This window comes from Bos indicus x Bos taurus, chromosome 26 (genome assembly GCF_003369695.1).
Source record: "Bos indicus x Bos taurus breed Angus x Brahman F1 hybrid chromosome 26, Bos_hybrid_MaternalHap_v2.0, whole genome shotgun sequence".
Lineage (NCBI taxonomy): Eukaryota > Metazoa > Chordata > Mammalia > Artiodactyla > Bovidae > Bos > Bos indicus x Bos taurus.
This window is the reverse complement of record NC_040101.1, coordinates 9,281,302-9,302,375: the sequence shown is the minus strand read 5'-3', so window position 1 is coordinate 9,302,375 and position 21,074 is coordinate 9,281,302. Positions and strand designations below refer to the sequence as shown.

General features: G+C 40.2%; 1 protein-coding gene across 1 annotated transcript; it reads left to right on the top strand.

The window, feature by feature from the left end:
* Nucleotides 1-225: 225 nt before the first annotated feature.
* On the top strand, nt 226-20,050 carry LOC113884340 (uncharacterized protein C10orf88-like). Its single transcript, XM_027528871.1, has 6 exons — nt 226-559; nt 1,251-1,454; nt 2,264-2,336; nt 5,313-5,519; nt 13,573-14,027; nt 18,333-20,050. The coding sequence occupies exons 1-6, from the start codon at nt 396-398 to the stop codon at nt 18,565-18,567; spliced, it is 1,338 nt and encodes a 445-aa protein (XP_027384672.1). The 5' UTR covers nt 226-395; the 3' UTR covers nt 18,568-20,050.
* The last annotated feature ends 1,024 nt before the right edge of the window (nt 20,051-21,074 follow it).

The window sequence follows — 21,074 nt, the reverse complement described above, 5'->3', positions numbered from 1 at the left end:
GACTCTCCTCAATGGACCAACCCAACTCGGTCAGGCCAGCAAAAGGGGAGCAACACCACCTGCTTCAGTTCTAGGGGTAACGTCGAATAACGGCGGCGTTCCCGCATGCTCTGCATCGAGCCTGCGCAAATCCCAGGGCTTGGACGAGGCTGCCAGTGCGCATGCGCCTCCCTACCGCTCTTTCCCCAGCGGCTTGGGAGCCCCGCCGCCTAAACCGGCTGATACGCGCATGCGTGTTTACGGTAGCTGGTCTCTTCCAGACGCCGCAGGGAAGCCGTGGCTGTCAGGTTTGCCGCCGGCCGAGCCGGAAGTTGCCCTTAACCTTCCTTGGTCTGGCGAAAATTAAAGAGCTATAAAGAGAGGTTCCGGAGCCGGCCTGGTCCGTAGGTGGCCGAATGGAGACCGAGACCGTACACGGGCCACTGACCCGGCGCCCGACCCTGGTCTCTTCCTGGGATGCCGAGTGCGGAGCCTTAGCCCAGAGTCTCCGTCTCATCCGGGCTGGTCTCGGCGCCCGGGACGCCGACTGGGAGGAGCTGCTGGCGCCGCCCGCCTCGGGGTGCGCTGGGCCGGCGGGGACTGGGTTGTGCTCAGGGACACAGCCGCGCTCCAGGGGGAGCCGCGAGGGGAGACGGGGACCCTGAGGGGAGAGGGTCTGCGCCCGAAATGCGGGAGCCGAGCGGGTGACGGGGCTGTGCGGGCGGCGAGGGCGAAAGGGCCGGGCCCGGGTGGCGGGAGGACAGAGGGGCGTCCGCGGGAAAGCTGAGGGGACTCGGGGGTGAATGTTGGGGGCGAGGGGGCAGGTGAGCGGGAGACACACATCCCCCTTGAGTCCATCTCGTCGGCTCCTGAGGCCCCTTGTCGGGATCAGAACCGGCCTCTTATCCTGAAACAAAAACCTCCTATCTACCAAAACAGGCATTAAAAAATCCAAATGTCGAAAATCTTCATAAGCTTGATTTTGAAAATGGCACACATTTGTCATTTATTTCACTTAACTATTCAGGCAGTAACAGGAAGTCGCATACAATGTAGATAGAAGTCAAGGGAAAATAGTGGAGACCCTCGTCTAAAGCATCGTTTCGTCATGATTTCTTTATTGAGCATTCATTTGGTCAGTGTTTTGGAATGCACTTGGACTCCAAATGCAGACCTAAGTGAATTGGATAATATGTCAACCCTGTGGCCCAGTAAGTGGATTAACGAGAATGTTCGGAGGACTATAGGTATATTCTTCATTTTCTTTTCAGCCAGGATCAGGTGACTTTGAAAAGGAACCTGAACAACCAAGATGAAAACCCCTGCTTCCTTTACTTGAGATGTGACCCTCATGGAGGTGAAGAAATCGTTTCTATTGGCATTTTAAGTTCAGCAAGAAATATGGAAGTGTACTTAGGAGAGGAGTACTGTGGAACCAGTAGGGGCAAGAATGTTTGTAATGTTCTGGATAACAGGTTTGTGACTTAATGAATGTGGAAGTGTTCTTCTGAAGTAGTGTTTTATTTTCTTGAGCTTTTACAGTATTTGTTGATTCTCTGACATTGGTGCTAAATACTAGGAGAGAGAAGATAAAAACATACCAGCAGATGTAGAAGTTTAGGCCTTTAGGGATCTTAAAGACAGTCTAGAGCAGCCTAGTTGTTTTTATAAATGTGGAAATGGAGAGCTAATGGAAGAGAGGGAAGTTGAAATAAATGAATAAAATATCATAGCTAGTTAGTGGAAGAGTTTTATTAGAATGAAACTCTGGTAAGTGTTTCACATTTGTTTTATTTAACTTACAAGGCTCTGTTTTCCAAAAATTAATTTGTCTTATCAGTCTAGAACTTTGAACATTTTCCTGTAGGAAACCCTTTACAAATAGTGCATGAATTTAAGACTGCCATACCAGCGTACTTAACCCATTATTATACTTTTTGATTTTTTCCCCCCAATTTCTTAGGAAGATTCTGTCTTAATCGTTGCTTAATATGAATCAAAATGTGAACCGTGCATGTTGTATATAATGGATATATTCTTGAGCTTTATGGTGTGCCCTGTGCATGGTTATACAGTGGGTATAATTTAATTTTTGCATGTAGCTAGTAACTGGCAGTTAGTGTTTTTATATCCAGTGCAACTCCACAGGAAATTCAAACTGTTTATGTCTCACCAGGAAAACTGAATTTCAGGATTTAAATATTGTCCTGGAAACCTTTATTTTTAAATGTAACCCTTATAAATGATAATGTATGAAATTTTTTATAATTTTTTTTATTTTTAGTGAACATGAAAAGATTACTTTCTACAAAAAATATCTAAAATTGGAGTCTCCCACACATGCTTGTAAAATAAAGGTAAGTCATTCCTAAATTTTAACTAATTTGAAAACTATAGTTGTTTTTCTACTATATATACACTTACTTTCTGTTGATTTGGTAAAATAATTCAACTTGGTCTCTAGTTCTAGTTCAGAAATATTAGTAAACTGTAAAAAAAAATTATTTTCTAATATGCATTTGTCTTTTAAAATTTGAACATTTATTACATTGCTATGTCATGACATGTACTGTTGATAATACAGTGGTATTTTACTTTTAAGCCTTCAAAAACTGTGATTAAAAAAAGAAAATTTTTAACTAAGTTATAGTTTATTTACTTGAATATGTAAGTTTAAAAGATTTGTTACCTTTTTATGAAACTTAGGTGTCAAAAAAAAGCACATGCAGTTTTGGCCCCCAAATATTTAGAAAGATAAAATATAATTAGAGAACTTTCAGACAAGGGTAACATAAAGGTGAAGAGAATTGGACTGTTGTCTTCAGCATAAACAATATTGTTAAAGTGAAGTTTACTGATGTCATCGGGTGTAGGGAAAGGGTATAGAGCTGAAAACCATAAGCCCTGGCTATTAAGTAGGCTCTTCTGCTGACTAGCAGAGTAATCTTGAGCCAGTTTCTTCATTTTTGTTTGGACCTACTTTATGGGTAATATTAGGGAACTGAAGAAAATAAATTATTGAATTGATTATTTTTATCTCTAAAATTCTATGTTGATTATTCAGTTCAGTTCAGTTGCTCAGTCATGTCCGACTCTTTGCAACCCCATGAATTGCAGCACGCCCAGCCTCCCTGTCCATCACCAACTCCCGGAGTTCACTCAGACTCATGTCCATCGAGTCAGTGATGCCATCCAGCCATCTCATCCTCTGTCATCCCCTTTTCCTCCTGCCCCCAATCCCTTCCAGCATCAGAGTCTTTTCCAATGATTCAACTCTTTGCGTGAAGTGGCCAAAGTACTGGAGTTTCAGTATCATTCCTTCCAAAGAACACCCAGGACTGAGCTCCTTTAGAATGGACTGGTTGGATCTCCTTGCAGTCCAAGGGACTCTCGAGAATCTTCTCCAACACCACAGTTCAAAAGCATCAATTCTTCGGGGCTCAGCTTTCTTCACAGTCCAACTCTCACATCCATACATGACCACTGGAAAAACCATAGCCTTGACTAGACGGCTTTGTTGGCAAAGTAATGTCTCTGCTTTTGAATATGCTGTCTAGGTTGGTCATAACTTTCCTTCCAAGGAGTAAGCGTCTTTTAATTTCATGGCTGCAGTCACCATCTGCAGTGATTTTGGAGCCCCAAAAAATAAAGTCTGACACTGTTTCCACTGTTTCCCCCTCTATTTCCCATGAAGTGATTATTATTACTTATTATCCCATGAAGTGCTAATTATTACAGAAGAGCAAAGATGTTGTTTAGGTGTATATACTAATAGCTTCTAAAATTGTTTAAGGGATTCATTCATCCACACATATTGGAATGCCTATTAATGACAGCTATGGTACTTGACATTTAGGAATTAACAGTTATGAAATGAATTGGAATGAAGCCATCACATTACTAATATTATAGTGGGCAAGACAGATAATAGGTTGATTCAGTGTGGAAAATAGGCACTACATTCACTCCTGAGAAAGGTTTGGGGATTAAAAAACAGAACAGGAATAACATGGAAGTTGAAATGTGGGTGTATACATTTCATAAGGTATTTACTCACTTGCTGATGACAGTCGCATCTTTGGTGCAACACTTTTTAGATCATGGACCTGTATTCACCTGTGTCTTTGTGTGATGTATGGGTTTGTTGTCTCTGAGGGTGAAAGGGATTTGTAACTGTGCTGTGGAAGTACCTCGGAGTGCAGAGAGTTTCATTTAGGAAAATCTTTGGGTTTGTATGAAGGCCTTTTCTGGGCCAGTAGTACCTTTAATAGTATACGAAAGTTAAATGATAGTTACTGATGTGTATCTTTGAGCACTCACTCAGTGATATACACTGGACATTGTAACACACAATCCTTATAACAACTATGTGTGAACTGATTTTACCCCTGACTCAAGTTTGGCATCTGCCCAGGGTCACCCAGACACAGCCCTCACTGAGTTCAGGTCTGTCTGATTCTAAATCCTGTTTGCATTCCACTTTGAACTTCCCTGGTGGCTTAGACAGTAAAGCATCTGCCCACAATGCAGGAGACCCGGGTTCAGTCCCTGGGTCAGGAAGATCTCCTGGAGAAGGAAATAGCAACCCACTCCAGTATTCTTGCCTGGAAAATCCCATGGATGGAGAATCCTGGTAGGCTACAGTCTGTGGGGTCGCAGAGAGTGGACATGATTGAATGACTTTAATTTACTTTACTTGCTACTGTGCAGTCTACAGCACACAGGAAACATCTTGATTTAGAAGCATGAACAAAATGAGGCAGCATAAAGCACTGGAAAAGCTCCTGGGAAAGAAGTCAGAAGAACTAGGCTCAAAGATTGACCTTTATTTACTCTCTTGACAAATTAGAAAATCATTGCGAACTCATCTTTTCTATGTGCAAACTATTGAGCTCTCTTAAGTCATCTGGACATTCTGTTAGAATTCCTTTAGAATTTATTCTAAATTCTAAAATACTGAACTGTATTAACTATCAGCCAACACTTTGCATGGGCTTCTAGTGAGTCTTATTTAATATCACATAATATTATGACAAATTTCAGTATGTTAAGGACTCAGATTGGAATAGTTTATCTTTAATTCTTTTTTTTTTAAAACTATTAAGTAAAACATTATTTACACTTAATTTTTTTAATTACAAAAAGACTTTTTAAAGTTGATGTAGTTCTTTATAGCTTTTTTCTATGACTAAAGAAACTTTAAAATGTACTTGAGGTTAATTTTTAGACTTTTGAATGCTTCAGTGATACTTCAGTATTGACAAGAAATGACCTTAAACAATGGTTGTTTTTATTACCATTATTAATTTTCCTGGTCTTTTGTGTTATAATAGCTGCTCTCCTTTGGTGAAAAGAACTGTGTGTTCATCAGTAAAGTTGTGGTACACGTAAGGCAAGTCTCGGCACATTCTTCAGCAGGCTCTCCCACTCTAGGATCAAGGATAGACCTGGAGAGGGTCCAAACCATCATGGAGTCCATGGGGTCAAAGTTATCACCTGGAGCTCAGGAGTTGATGAATATGGTGAGATTCCAGCAGCAGGTGAGTAGGAATGGGTTTCTTTCCAGAAACCATTACAATTCTTTATATGATAGCACTTTATTACAACATGTGGTGACATAAATTTTTTCCTTTTAGCTTTTATTATTGATTTCCCTGTTATCTTTACTGACTTATGTAAAAATTGCAGCTTGCAAAAAAAATGGTTTTTCAGACTTCACAATTTTCTGTGAATTCTCTAGCTCATTCATTCAGCAAGCATTTACTTAGCCCCTTTTTCATAAATAATGCACTGTTTCGATTACTTAAAAAAGTTCTAAGGTGAATTAGTCTACAGCCCGTCTGTAAGGATTTCTATAGACTTAATAGAGAACTCAGGGCATGTAAGTGGGGAATGTTGAGAAACACTGATGGCTGCTGCTGCTAAGTCGCTTCAATTGTGTCTGACTCTGTGTGACCCCGTAGACAGCAGCCCACCAGGCTCCCCCGTTCTTGGGATGCTCCAGGCAAGAACACTGGAGTGGGGTGCCATTGCCTTCTCTGTGAGAAAGACTAGGAAAGGGTTATTAAAGAAAGTGGCATTTTATCTGGGCCTTTAAAGAGAAAGGGTGGGATTAAGCAAGTGAATTTGGAGAGATGCAACTTAAGAGAGAATAGTTCAGATTAAATCTTCAGTGCTGGAAGAAGTAGGATGTAGCTAGGAATGGAATAGAAGTTCATTTCTCTGGAATGAAGATATGATAGGAGAAGCTTCAGGTGGACTGGGGCTGGATCATAGAGGATTTTGAATGCTGTTATAAAGTTTGTGGGTGTCTTTTAGCTTTGCATGACAAAATGTGGTCCACTGGAGAAGAGAATGGCAAACCACTTCAGTATTCTTGCCTTGAGAAACCCATGAATAGTATGGAAAGGCAAAAAGATAGAATACTGAAAAATGAACATATACTACTGGATATCAGTGGAGAAATAACTCCAGAAAGAATGAAGAAGCAGAGCCAAAGCAAAAACTACGCCCACTTGTGGATGTGACTGGTGATAGAAGCAGGGTCTGATTCTGTAAAGAGCAATATTGCATAGGAACCTGGAATGTTAGGTCCATGAATCAAGGCAAATTAGAAAGTGGTCAAACAGGAGATGGCAAGAGTGAACGTCGACATTTTAGGAATCAGAGAACTAAGATGGACTCGAATAGATAAATTTAACTCAGATGACCATTATATCTACTACAGTGGGCAAGAATCCCTTAGAAGAAATGGAGTAGCCATCATGGTCAACAAAAGAGTCCAAAAGGCACTATTTGGATGCAATCTCACAAACGAAAGAATGACCTTTGTTCATTTCCAAGGCAAATCATTCAGTATCACGGTAATCCAAGTTTATGCCCCGAACAGTAACGCTGAAGAAGCTGAATGGTTCTATGAAGACCTACAAGTCCTTTGGAACTATCACCCAAAAAAGATGTCCTTTTCATTATAGGGGACTAGAATGCAAAGGTAGGAAGTCAAGAAACACCTGGAGTAACAGGCACATTTGGCCTTGGAGTACAGGATGAAACAGGGCAAAGGCTAATTGAGTTTTGCCAAGAGAAGGCACTGGTCATAGCAAACACCCTCTTCCAACAGCACAAGAGAAGGCTATACACATGGACATCACCAGATGGCCAACACTGAAATCAGATTGATTATATTCTTTGCAGCCAAAGATGGAGAAGCTCTTTATAGTCAGCAAAACCAAGAGCGGGAGCTGACTGTAACTCAGATCATGAGCTCCTTATTGCCAAATTCAGACTTAAATTGAAGAAAGTGGGGAAAACCACTAACCATTCAGGTATGAACTAAATCAAATCCCTTATGATTATACAGTGGAAGTGGGAAATACATTTAAGGGACTAGATCTGATAGTCAGAGTGCCTGATGAACTATGGACGGAGGTTTGTGACATTGTATAGGAGACAGGGAGCAAGACCATCCCCGAGAAAAAAAATGCAAAAAAGCAAAATGACTATCTGAGGAGGCCTTACAAATAACTGTGAAAAGAAGAGAAGTGAAAAGCAAAGGAGAAAAGGAAAGATATACCCATTTGAATGCAGAGTTCCAAAGAATAGCAAGGAGAGATAAGAAAGCCTTCCTCAGTGATCAGTGCAAAGAAATAGAAGAAAACAATAGAAGGGGAAAGGCTAGAGATTTCTTCAAGAAAATTAGAGATACCAAGGGAATATTTCATGCAAAGATGGGCTCAATAAAGGACAGAAATGGTGTGGACCTAACAGAAGCAGAAGGTATTAAGAAGGGGTAGCTAGAATACACTGAAGAACTGTACAAAAAAGATCTTCATGACCCAGATAATCACGATGGTGTGATCACTCACCTAGAGCCAGACATCCTAGAATATGAAGTCAGGTGGGCCTTAGGAAGCATTGCTATGAACAAAGCTAGTGGAGGTGATGGACTTCCAGCTGAGCTATTTCAAATCCTAAAAGATGATCCTGTGAAAGTGCTGCACTCAATATGCCAACAAATTTGGAAAACTCAGCAGTGCCCACAGGACTGGAAAAGGTCAGTTTTCATTCCAATCCCAAAGAAAGGCAATGCCAAAGAATGCTCAAAGTACCGCACAATTGCACTCGTCTCACACGCTAGTAAAGTAATGCTCAAAATTCTCCAAGCCAGGCTTCAGCAATACATGAACTGTGAACTTCCAGATGTTCAAGCTGGTTTTAGAAAAGGGAGAGGAACCAGAGATCAAATTGCCAACATCCGCTTGATCAAGGAAAAAGCAAGAGAGTTCCAGAAAAACATCCATTTCTGCTTTATTGACTATGCCAAAGCTTTTGACTGTGTGGATCACAACAAACTGGAAAATTCTGAAAGAGATGGGAATACCAGACCACCTGACCTGCCTCTTGAGAAATTTGTATGCAGGTTAGGAAGCAACAGTTAGAACTGGACATGAAACAACAGACTGGTTCCAAATAGGAAAAGGAGTACATCCAAGCTGTATATTGTCACCCTGCTTATTTAACTTCTGTGCAGAGTACATCATGAGAAACGCTGGACTGGAAGAAGCACAAGCTGGAATCAAGATTGCTGGGAAAAATATCAATAAGCTCAGATATGCAGATGACACCACTCTTATGGCAGAAAGTGAAGAAGAACTAAAGAGCCTATATGAAAGTGAAAGAGGAGAGTGAAAAAGTTGGCTTAAAAGCTCAACATTCAGAAAACGAAGATCATGGCATCTGGTCCCATCACTTCATGGGAAATAGATGGGGAAACAATGGAAACAGTGGATGACTTTATTTTTTGGGGCTCCAAAATCACTGCAGATGGTGACTGCAGCCATGAAATTAAAAGACGCTTACTCCTAAGTTATGACCAGCTTAGCATATTAAGAAGCAGCGACATTACTTTGCCAACAAAGGTCAGTCTAGTCAAGGCTATGGTTTTTCCAGTAGTCATGTATGGATGTGAGAGTTGGACTATAAAGAAACCTGAGCACCGAAGAACTGATGCTTTTAAACTGTGGTGTTGGAGAAGACTCTTGAGAGTCCCTTGGACTGCAAGGAGATCCACCAGTCCATCCTAAAGGAGATCAGTCCTGAGTGTCCATTGAAGGGACTGAGGTGAAGCTGAAACTCCAATAGTTGGCCACCTGATACGAAGAGCTGACTCATTTGAAAGATTGAAGGCAGAAGGAGAAGGGGACAGCAGAGGAGGAGATGGTTGGATGGCATCACCAAGTCAATGGACATGAGTTTGGGTAAACTCCGGGAGTTGGTGATGTCCAGGGAGGCCTGGCGTGCTTGCTCCATGGGGTCACAAAGAGTCAGACATGACTGAGTGACTGAACTGAACTGATTACATGTAAAGATGGGTCAGCAGGAAGTGAGGCTGCAAGATGGAAAACATCTGTTATTTCTCATCCAGATGAAGGTTAAAGAGGGCCTAAACTTGAAGGAGGAACCTGGTGCTGGGCTGTGAGATGCTACAACAGTGGTCCTGGTGGGACTTGACCATAACTTAGTATGAATTTTGTGGGAGAAAAACAATCCAGTGAGAAACTAAAGTTTTGAAGATGCTGATACTAATAATACACATGGAACACAACAGAGGGAGTGACTTGGGGAAAAAGGAGTTTAATTTGGAAGTATTGAATTTTAGGTGTGAAACTTTAAAACAAGAACAAATTAAAAAATCAGATAACTTCTGTGAGATTTGCCAATATTAATTTAATAGGAGTATCACTGGAGGGACTTCCCTGGTGGCTCAGATGGTAAAGCGTCTGCCTACAATACAGGAGACCGGGTTCAATCCCTGGGTCGGGGAGATCCCTTGGAGAAGGAAATGGCAACCCACTACAGTATTCTTGCCTGGAAAATCTCATGGATAGAAGAGCCTGATAGGCTACAGTCAATGGGGTCGCAAAGAGTCGGACACGACTGAGCGACTTTCTTTCTTTGTTTCATTGGAGGGACGGGCAGACTTAGGAGAACAGGAGAGCTGGTGATGATCTTGGAAACCTCAGAATGGAGAGCTTCCAAAAGAACAGAGTCCGTCCTCTTCGTTCTCTGGTACAGTGATCTCACCTGCACAGCTCAGGAGGTTCCTAACAGATGCTCCTGCTCCAGTGCTCCCTCTCCACAGAGCAACCAGGATGATCTCAGAGGGTCCATCAGACTCGACTTCCCCTGTGTAATGTCCCCGAACTGCTTCCCCTCACCCCAGAGTTAATCCAGATTCCTCACCCTCTCATCTCAGATCTGGGCCGTCGTTCCCTCCTCAACACCATCTCCTGTCACATCTCCTCAGATGCTCGTCTCTGGACATTCTGAGGTGTGTGTTCCCCAGATATCCACCTGTGCTCCCACCTCAGGACCTCTGCACTCTTAACTGTTCTCTTTGGCCAGAATCCCCTCTTCTCGATCTTAGCAAGTCTGCCCTTTTCTTGTTCTTTCAGCCTCATCTTAAATGTTCCATCTTGAGCGATACTGTCCCTAACCACCCTGTTTAAAATAATTAGCCTCTTCCTCCAAATCTCTATCATATTTTCATCAGAGCTTTCTTGACTATTTTTGTTTTCATGTATTGTTCTGTTTATCTCACTCATATATAAACTTCGTGCAAATAGGACCTGGCTGTCTTGTTTATGGCTCCAGGTAAGTACATAATATATATGCCCTTCAGATTATCAACAAGTACTCCTCAGAGATCTTCAGGGAGTCAATTTGAATAATGATAAGGTGAAAGTGTTTAGTTACTCAGTCATGTCCACCTCTTTGCGATCTCGAGGACTATAGCCCTCAAGGCTCCTCTGTCTATGGGATTCTCCAGGCAGGAATGCTGAAGTGAGTTTCCATTTCCTCCTCCAGGGGATCTTTCCCACCGAGGGATAGAACACAGGTCTCCCACATTGCAGGCAGATTCTTTACTATCTGAGCCACCAGGTTGGGTGATAAGATGTAAAGTGTCTCATGAGCTCTGTAACTATCTGTTGAGTATAAAGTAAGAATGTTTCATAATCAGAACCCCTCCTCCTGTGGAAGGGGTGTGAAGACACATACTCTTTAGAACCTTCATGTGTTAATTGGGGCAGGGCTTGTCCAGAAGGGGAAAGGAAGGATCTGAGAGCAGCTTACCGGCCTCTCCCTGTTTTGCCTGTGCCTTGTGAAAAATTTTATTAAAGTGATTTCTTATTTTTTTGTTTTGAAGTTCAGATGTGCTGATTGTTTTTGCTTAAGCAGTTTAGAATAATTGAGTGGGAATTCTGTCTCTAAATTCCTGGTATATGATTGTCATTTAAAGTTATCTGAGTGAAAGCTGTGAGAAAATATATTTTCTCAAAGAAAACATATTCAGTTATTCAAGATTTTTATTGTTTACCTTTTACATCTTTAAAAAAATAAGATATTTTTTCTTGCTTTTTCAAAGTGATACTTATACACGCACATTCTTTATAATTAAAAAAACTAAAGATGATCAGAAATCCTACAAGATGTTCATAAAAAATTTTTCAGAAATCTTGGAGTATATGTATACATATATTAAATAAAATATACATGTATAAGTATATGGACACAATTCTACATAAATGCTTTCATGATTTTTAGCCTGCTGTATGTTTTTTCGCACATGTTAATAGCATATGACATGTGCCCTAAACAATCAGTTCATATGAATCATTTTATACATATTTTTCTGCCTACTTTAAAAAAGGTTTGATGTCCCTTGCAAGGCAACATACGACAGCTCAAGAAAATTAAGAATTGAATAAAGGCAAACAAAAGAAGTAGAATAGCCACCAGCATCTAAAGTTAGTTCATTTACTGCACTGTTGTATAGACTAACCTGTGAATTTCTCACCATTTAATACAAAGTAAAAAGTCACCTTAAGAGCTTTTCTCTAGAAGAATATGACTAATTTTTATGATCAGTGAATTTCTTGAAATAATATTATATCAGAAAAGAAAAATTCATATAGCAGATGCCTTAATTGCATTTACATTTTTCTAATTAAAATTTCTGGCAAATTGTCATTTACAGTTTTGACATTAAGTCCACTGTTTATGTAATTGCAATTTTGTAGAATTTTCAATTTTTTATCATAAAGTTTTCTTGTAGTATCAAAATTATGCTACCACCAAAAATAATCGAATTTTGCCTTTGTGATTGAGTAAAGCTTCTTTTCACCAAAGGAGAGTGGTCTAATTTTTAAATTTTATAAGTATGATTGTATATAATCATTCTTTAGGAATAATTTAATATTTACTTAAAACTTGCATTCAATAGAAGAAGATAAAATTTTGTTATAAAGGGAGTTTCTCCACTGGGCAGTTCAGTAGAAGTTCCTTGGGGCCCTATTGCTCCCACATACCAACTTCCCTGGCTCTCATTATTCGTATGTCCTGTTGTATTTTCCCTAAAGTATCACCGTCTGCATCCACAGGATTTCTTTCTTTCTTTGTTGTCTATCTCTCCCTGCTGCCTAGATTGTACTGTCCACACATCAGTGATTTTCTTTTTTTATTCACTGGCTTATTTCCAGGGCCTGAAACAGTACCTAACACAGAGTAGATTTCTGGAAAATATTTGTTGAATGAGTAAGTTTGAGGCTCACTTAATCCAAGAATCATTTTTCAAATATCCAGAAAATATATGGACTGAGTGTCTTCACCTAAGCTTGAATAATACTTTTCTTAGTCTCTCATACAAGGTATTGAACAATAATATCACTGTGAGATGATATTCCCTGATAAGTATCTCTAGTAGAGATCTGGGTTTAGAATTTAGGATGGCACCATAAAATGTAACAGTTAGCTAGGCTAGAGGTAGTTTTGCTTTTCTCTTGTGGAAAAATTGAAGAACATAGCAAGAGTATGCCTCCCTGTAGGAGACCGTGTAACCTCCTATCAGATGTGAGCCGGTCTTCTCAGGAACGAATATAGCCTAGCTGGTTGAGTTGAGGCCACAAAATGTAATCATTACCCTATAAATTATTACAGCAGACATGGCCAAAAGGTAGCTACCTCATTTTAATCACTGAAAATGTTAAAAAAAAAAATGCAGACTTTTAAGTATATAAGTAGAACATCAAACTTTAAGCAAGTAACTATCTAGTCTATCTTCCAGTGAAAACAAACTGTATTTCTTTAGGGTGGCCTACATTTGTGACAGTACGCAGATGATTTTTAATTCTAGGAAAATTATCAATTATTGTGACTCATTAGAAAATACCATAGATTAAGGAGGGCTTTGTAGTAGAAACATTAAATATGCCTGTGCAATTTTACTAAGTATGCTTGTATTTACTTGAAGATTTTCCTTAGCAAAACTACACTGAAATGACTAGAAGTCTTGACTCTGGAGCTGGGTGTCCGGGGTTCCAGTCCTAGTTCTGCCACCAATGACCGTGTTACCTTGGCCGAGTTAGCTTTAGTCTTTTCTCCTCAACTCAATACTGGGACAGTGGCTGTGGCCTGCTCCACGTGAACGTTCTGAGGCTCAGATGGAAGAAGGCACCTTGCCTGACTCGAGGTCACTCCAGAGTTAGCTGTCACTATCATTAATGTTCCTGCTCTTTCCTCATCTGCCTTCCTTAGAATTGTGTTGCCATCGGAGAGCAGCTCCAGTCGATCCTGGGAAACACGGGACACAAGCACGTGATGGGGCTGCCGTCCTCGTCTACTCCGGGAGCCTTCGACAAGTCATCCTGCACACCTTTTCCTTTCAGAACTGGATTGACATCTGGAAACGTGACTGACGACTCGGAGGCTACCACTGAGAAGAGTCTGCAGCCAGCTGGTGGAGGAAGTATGAGCAGCCTCCAAGAGTGTAAAATTGGGCCACAAAGCCGTTCTATTCTTGAGAATGATCTGAAGAATGCAGTATCTTCTTTCTTATCAAAGAAAGCAGGTGACAGCTCACACATACCTAACTCCGAGTTGCTGCCTTTTCTGCAGAATTTGTGTGGCCAGGTGAGCCATCTCCGGGTGGGACCCGGCACCAAGTGGCAGGACAGCATCACCAAGCCTGGCGGAGGCGCCGGGGGTGTCACGTAAGTGTTTAGACCCGTGTGGTCGAGATGGGGTGTGGGGGAGGGTGCGGAGGCAGGTGGGGGAAAGAGGTTTGTTTCAGTAGCTTCTGCCTGAACTTGTTTGCGGAGAGAACTGTGGGAGCTTTGACATTTCACCACTGACACACGTAGAAGAAAGAAATATTCTGCAGAGTAGAATGTGTTGCTTTGAAAGAAGTGTGTAAATTGGAGGTGCCGGGCACTTCTCAGGCCTTTGGTGGGAGGAGTATAAGCAGCAGACAAGGGTCGGAGTAGAGAGTTACCTGTATGAAGGGAGAGGAGCTGTGGTAGCCATGATGTGCACACTGTTTGCCTGATTGTATGAAGTGAGCCATTGCAGTGGATTTTCCTTGTAGATCATGTGTGACCAGGCTAATTTTGGAGTCATCCAAACAGTTTCCAGCTAATTATTTATAGTATACAGCCTCTTATCCTCTGGTTTCATAATTCCAATTTTTTCCAGTCCTGCTCTGACTAAGTGGCAGCTATTTAGTATGTTCCCCATCCTTTATATAAATGGATTGTGTCCAAATATTGCACTGGAATTCAGGACTCTAATCATAGTCCTGGCTTAACTATTTGAGTTAACTATTTCAATCTTTGGAATTATACTTTTATTACGTATAAAATGAGGTAGTTCTGTTGGTTGAATTTTTTTTTAATGTTCCAATAGCATTCAGTTTGAGGAGTTTAATAAGTTATTGAAACAAAAAAGTGGTTCTTACTTGAGAAGGACAAGGAAAGATAACAGTAGTCTTTAAATTACTTTAATATTAGGTTGGTGCAAACTTAATTGTGGTTTTTGGACCGTGAATTTTAAATCATTATAACTAAGCTCAAATACATCTTTATTAGTCAGAGTAGGAACCACTACAATCAACATATTTTTACCAACTAGAAATAAGTTTGTTTATTCCTGTAGTGTAAAAATCTGTGCCTCTGGATCCAACAAACTCTTGGAAAGCATTTTCTGCCTCTTGCTGGTTGTGGAAGCATTTTCCCTGCAAAAAGCCATTGAGATGCTTGAAGTGGTAGTCGGTTGGCAAGAGGTCAAGTGAATATGGCAGATAGGCAAAACTTTGTAGCCCAGTTTGTTCAGCTTTTGAGGCATCAGTTGTGTGATGTGCACTCAGGTGTTGTCGAGGAGGAGAATTGGGCCCTTTCTGGTGACCCGTACTGGCTGCAGGGGTTGCAGTTTTCGGTGCACCTCATCGATTTGCTGAGCAATCAGATGTAATGGTTTTGCTTGGATTCGGAAAGCTGTAGTGGATCAGATGGGCAGCAGACCACCAGGAGTGACGAAGACCTTTTTTGGTGCAAGTTTGGCATTGGGAAGTGATTTGGAGCTTCTTCTCAGTCCAGCCACTGAGTTGATCATCACTGGTTGTCTTATAAAATCCACTTTTCATCATGTCACAATCCAATCGAGAAATGGTTTGTTATCATTACATATAGTAAGAGAAGATGATACTTCAAACCATTTTTTTTTGTTTTTGGTCAGCTCACAAGGCAAGCACTTATCCAGCTTTCTCACCTTTCCAATTTGCTTCAAATGTCAAATGATCATAGAATTGTTGACGTTGAGTTCTTAGGCAACTTTCTTGGATAGTTGTATGAGGATCAGCTTCAGTGATTGGTCTCAGTTGGTCATTGTCAACTTCTGTGGCCGGCCACTGTGCTCTTCATCTTCAAGGCTCTTGTTTCCTTTGCAAAACTTCTTGAATCCCCACTGCACCATATATTCCTCAGGAGTTCCTAGACCAGCTGTGTTGTTGACGTTGGGAGTTGTCTCTACTGCTTTATTTTCCATTTTGAAGTGGAATAAGAATGTATTCCATTATCAAACAGCAGGTTTCAACAATGCAAAACTGCAATTACTTGTGCACCAACCTAATACTTTAAAAGTATTAAATTACTTTAATACTTTAGACTTCCTTACTTCCTAATTATCAGAGAATTTCTTTCATCATGAATAGGTTTCTGTCAAATATTTTTCCTATGGCCATTTATATGATCATGAATTTTCTTCTGTAGTCTGTTCTTATGGTGAATTACGTTAATTTCAAAACTTAAACCCACCTTGCATACCTAGAGTAAATCCCACTTAGTTGTGGGCTGTAATTTTTATACAATGTTGGATCTGATTTGCTAATATTTTGTTGAGTATTCTTGCATCTAATTTATTAGAGGTACTGGTCTAAATTTTCTTGTCCTGTCTTTGGTTTTTCCTGTGAGGATAATACTGGCCTCATAATATGAGTTCCACATCTTAAAAGAGCTTGTGTACAACTGGCTTTATCTCTTCTTAAGGTGTTTGGTATTGATAGGAGTCCTCAGTGCAACCAGCTGGGCCTGGATATTTCTTTCTCAGAGACTGTTAAATTACAAATTCAGTTTTTAACAGTAAAGTTGTCAGTTCTCCCCATTGATATGAAGATTTAATGCAATACATACTAAAATTTCACAATATTTTGTAGACATAGGATTATTTTAAAAATTCTATGAAAAGCAAAAGAGGAAAAATAGCTAAGACAACCATGAGAAAGAAGGATGAAGTGGGAGGAGTCCCTCTTCCAGTGTTGAGTCTTCTATAGCGAGAGTATCAAGACAGGGCAGTGATGGCGGAGGGGCAGACACAGGGGTCAGTGGAGCCCAGTAGAGGGTTCATAGACAGACCCACACAGGTGAGCTCAACTGAGTTTTGACAGAGGTGCAACAGCAGTTCAGTAAAGGAAGAAGAAAGAGTCTTTCTGACTCATGGTGCTGGAGCAGATGGATATCCAAAGAGCAAAAAGTGAACTATGACCCAAACCTCGTACCTTATACAAAACTTCACTCAAAATGGATCAGAGCCGTACGTGTAAAACATGAAGCTATGGAAGTTTTCTAATAATCCATAGGAGGCAGTCTTTGGGAACCTAGACGAGATTTCTTAGATATGACACGAAAAGCAGGATAATTGAAAATATATTGAACCACATGAAAATGCAAAATTTTGCTCTGTGAAAGACTCTGGGGGCTTCCCAGTGGCTCAGTGGTAAAAAATCCACCTGCCAGTGCAGGAGACAAGGGTTTGATCCCTAATCTGCCAAGATCCCACATGCCGCGGGGCAACTGAGCCTGTGTACCACATCTATTGAGTCTGTGCTCTAGAGCTCGGGAGCCACAACTGCTGAAGCCCGTGTGCCCTAGAAGCCACTGCACCGAGAATCCTGCATACCACAGCTAGGGAGGAGCTCGGCACAACTAGAGAGAAAAGCCCATGCAGCAACAAAGACCTAGCACAACCAAAATAAATAAAAAAGAATTAAAAAAAAAAGGACTCTGTGAAGTGGAATAAGATACAAATTCCAAACTGGGAAAAAATTTGCAAATCACAAGTCCAATAAATGACTTACATCTAAAATATAGAAAGGGCTCTTAAAACTCAAAATTAAAAAGTCCAGCTAGCACATGGGCAAAAGACAGAGAGAGACATTTTACCAGAGAGGATATACAAAAGCAAATAAGCACATGAAAAGATGTGCTATTGACCTCGTGGCTATTAAGGAAAGGCACATTAAAACCACATGATACCACTCCACAGTTATTCAAATGGCTGAAATAAAAAGTGTAAAATGGTGACAGTACCAAATTCTGATGAGGATGTGGAGAAACAGGATCTCTCATACATTACTCATGGAGATGTAAAATGCTACAGCCACTCTAAAAAATACTCTGGCAGTTTCTAATAACTAAGCGTATTTAGGTACCGTGTGCCTCAGCAGTCATGCCCCTGGGCATTCATTCCAGAGAAAAGAAAACATCTGTCCACATAAAAGCCTGTACACAGTTGTTCATAGAAGCTTCTAGTGATTTAGTAAGGTGGTGTGGATAAAAAAAAAAAAAAAAAAAGCCCAAGTATTTCAGTTATACCATTGCTTAGGGAAGTACTTAGAAGACCTTAAAAAAATTCACAAGATGACTTTAGATTTGGAGCTCAAAATAGAAAAAGACCCTTTCTATCTAATGATCTATTCTTTGAGGGTAGAAGTTCCATCATCTTCCTTTTTATACTCTCACTTCACTTTGTGCTTAAATGTTTAATGAATTAAAGAAATAAGAAGGCTTTGGGCATTCAGTGTTGTGGTCCCCTGCTGGGTATGTGTTGGAAATATGTTGCAAGGAGACAGAATATAGTTATGGAGACAAATTTCAAAGTTGTGGCTACTTTATTGTACTGCAGTTTGGTTGTTTTTGTTAAATATTAAGGAAAATTGTTACATTAATATTTAAATTTACTTCTAGACTCGAAGAGCAATCCATTTGTTCCTATTTGGAAAAGATTCTTTCTAAAAATTTGGAACTGATGGAAAAGAAACTTACAGACTACGTTGATCAGCGAATATATAAACTCCAGGAGCACATAGATAATAAGATGGCTTTGTTAATGGACTTGCTGCAGCGTCCTAACTCCCCACCCTCTGGGATGCCTCTACGACATTATGACTCTGGAGAAGGACTTTCAAATGGAGAAAGATAAGCACTCAACATGTACAAAGTACTACAGCTATTTATTACATATTTATTATAAAACCAAACCGCCAAGAGTTAAAGCAACTATTTAATGTCATTTGCGGATCGCTGTTTATTTGCATAAAGTGACCTCAGTGTCTTTTTACTGTACTGTTACTGTATATCTGGTACTGTACACTAAGATTTAATGTGGTAGGGCCATAAATTATTCTTGTTTCCCATATTTTTCACTTTTGTAAGAAATTCACATACACTTCTGGGTTGCTCAGATGTTCAGATTTTTTTAAGGATTTCTAAAGCATTTCATTAGTTTGTACTATATATGTGTTTGATTGGAGTACTCTTGTAATTTTTACAAAGACCTTATGTTTAGGGGTATATAAAGTGCTTAGAATAGTAAGTAATATTTTTTCTTTTTCTAATTAATTATTCTTATAAAACTGGGTACTTAAGACTTGCAACCTTTAATTTCAAATCACCATGTTACCTTTTTTATTGTTTATTTCAGATAAAAACTTAAATGTGATGTTTGGCATGTGTAAAACTGGTTTACATTGGGGCTGTTAATTTTGTGTTCTGTCACATTGTAGCTGTGGATGGAAAAGTAATAATTAGAACTGACCTATTCTTTGTTAGGCTTATTACTTTCAGATTCAGTGTTTGGTGTAAAATGAGAGAAGTCATCTTGTTTTATCTCAGTCAACCCAGGAAGCAGAAGAAACTCTCTGCTTTTCGGAACTGATACAGGCTCTTCTTTCCAGAGCCCATTTCTGTTTAATGTATGAAATGCTGAGATTCTGCATTGAAGCATTAAGGCACATAAATCAAGGAGATTACACTTCTCTCTGGCAGACTTAATTTTCAGAAACTATACCTATCATATATGTGTTGTTAGGTGATATATTTGCCTCTAAAAAATAAATGAATTCACTCTGGAAATTAAATGTTTTCACCTAAAACAAAAAGGATGGTTTACACTCATTTAGTATTTTGATGAATTTATTTCTTTGAAGTGAGAACTAATATAAAGTTTATTCATTTATAAATCACTCTGAAGTTAGGGACATGAGGTTGTTGTTCAGTCGCTAAGTTGTGTCTGACTCTTTGTGACCCCATGAACTGTAGCATGCCAGGCTTCCCTGTCCTTCACCATCTCCCGGAGTAGGATTGTACAATATATAACTTTTACCAGTCTTTTCCTAATTTATTAACAACCTATGTAGCCATTAGATGGCATTTCTTTTAGCGCATAAGAGAAATGCGTCTCACTTAAAGTTGAACCTCTCATTAATAGTTTACACAGCTTCTGATAATTGTGGTCTATTTTTTGATTCACAAATTGCTTAATATAACTAGAACACATATGCTGTGTTTTATAAAATAATTAAATACAATATTTATGATTATATATAATTCAGATGAGCTTTAATTCCTAATCTTCCATTTTTAAATTTTTTTCATGTTAATAAAGACCTAAATTGCATTTTAAATGTATTAGAGATTCATGTGTGTGTTTAGTCGCTCAGTTGTGTCTGACTCTTTGTGGCCCCATGGACTGTAGCCCCACTAGGTCCCTCAGCTCATGGAATTTTCTAGGCAAGAATACTGGAGTGGGGTGCCATTTCCTACTCCAGGGGGATCTTCCCAAACCAGGGATCATAGGTATTGATTTTCTTATATTTATAAATTTCTACACATGTGTATATGTAATTGCTTTGTTACAGTCATTATTGCCTAAGGAAATACTGCCTGGATTTGCTCAAACGGGAGGAGCAGACCCACAGTATGTACAAAATCTCTATTAAAGTCTTATTTTTTCTAGTAACTTTTCTCCACTTGTAGGTGGCACAGCTGGTAAGTCCATTCTGGACAATGAGGGTTGGCAGATGCACCCATGTCAGGGTAGCCACGGCAGTTAGAGGTGGCGGCATGGGATGTGTGGGTGATCAAAAATGAGATCAGGAGACAGGTTATGTATTTTAATTTCCACACTGCCTCCCCTTTGAGGATTGTTTCACCTCCATCTTTCCTATGGTGACATATAAAGGTTTCCATACCTCTGTCATCACTGGATTTTCAGCCGTTTAGGGGAAGGACAGAGAGTGTACTTGCATGCTGCTGCCACATGACTTGTCGTGAAGAGTCGAGAGGCTCACTGGCGGCGCTTCCTCACTCAGCCCCAGCGTAGCTTTCCAGGCGCACCAGCCACCACCACCATGTGACCTGCTGTTCCAGCCTGTCCCTTCTTCCCAAGCCCCCTTGGGCTGTTGGCCCCAGTCCTGCACACTGACCCCCCACCTCTCCCTGCCCTCATCACAGTCACACTACTGTCCAAAGCTCAGCTCAGGTGCTCTCTCCATTCCTCAGCAAGTGGCTGGACAAGTGAAACCTAGAGACAACACTTAAGGCTCTTCTTAGGGGGACAAAGTTGGCTTAAAGCTCAACATTCAGAAAACTAAAATCATGGCATCCGGTCCCATCAGATCAGATCAGATCAGATCAGTCGCTCAGTTG

Excerpts from the sequence above, each read along its gene's own strand:
- LOC113884340 (XM_027528871.1), top strand. The coding sequence starts at position 396 with ATGGAGACCGAGACCGTACACGGGCCACTGACCCGGCGCCCGACCCTG. Across the intron at positions 560-1,250 it reads CTGGCGCCGCCCGCCTCGGG|CCAGGATCAGGTGACTTTGA; the intron begins GTGCGCTGGGCC and ends TTTTCTTTTCAG. Across the intron at positions 14,028-18,332 it reads GGAGGCGCCGGGGGTGTCAC|ACTCGAAGAGCAATCCATTT; the intron begins GTAAGTGTTTAG and ends ATTTACTTCTAG.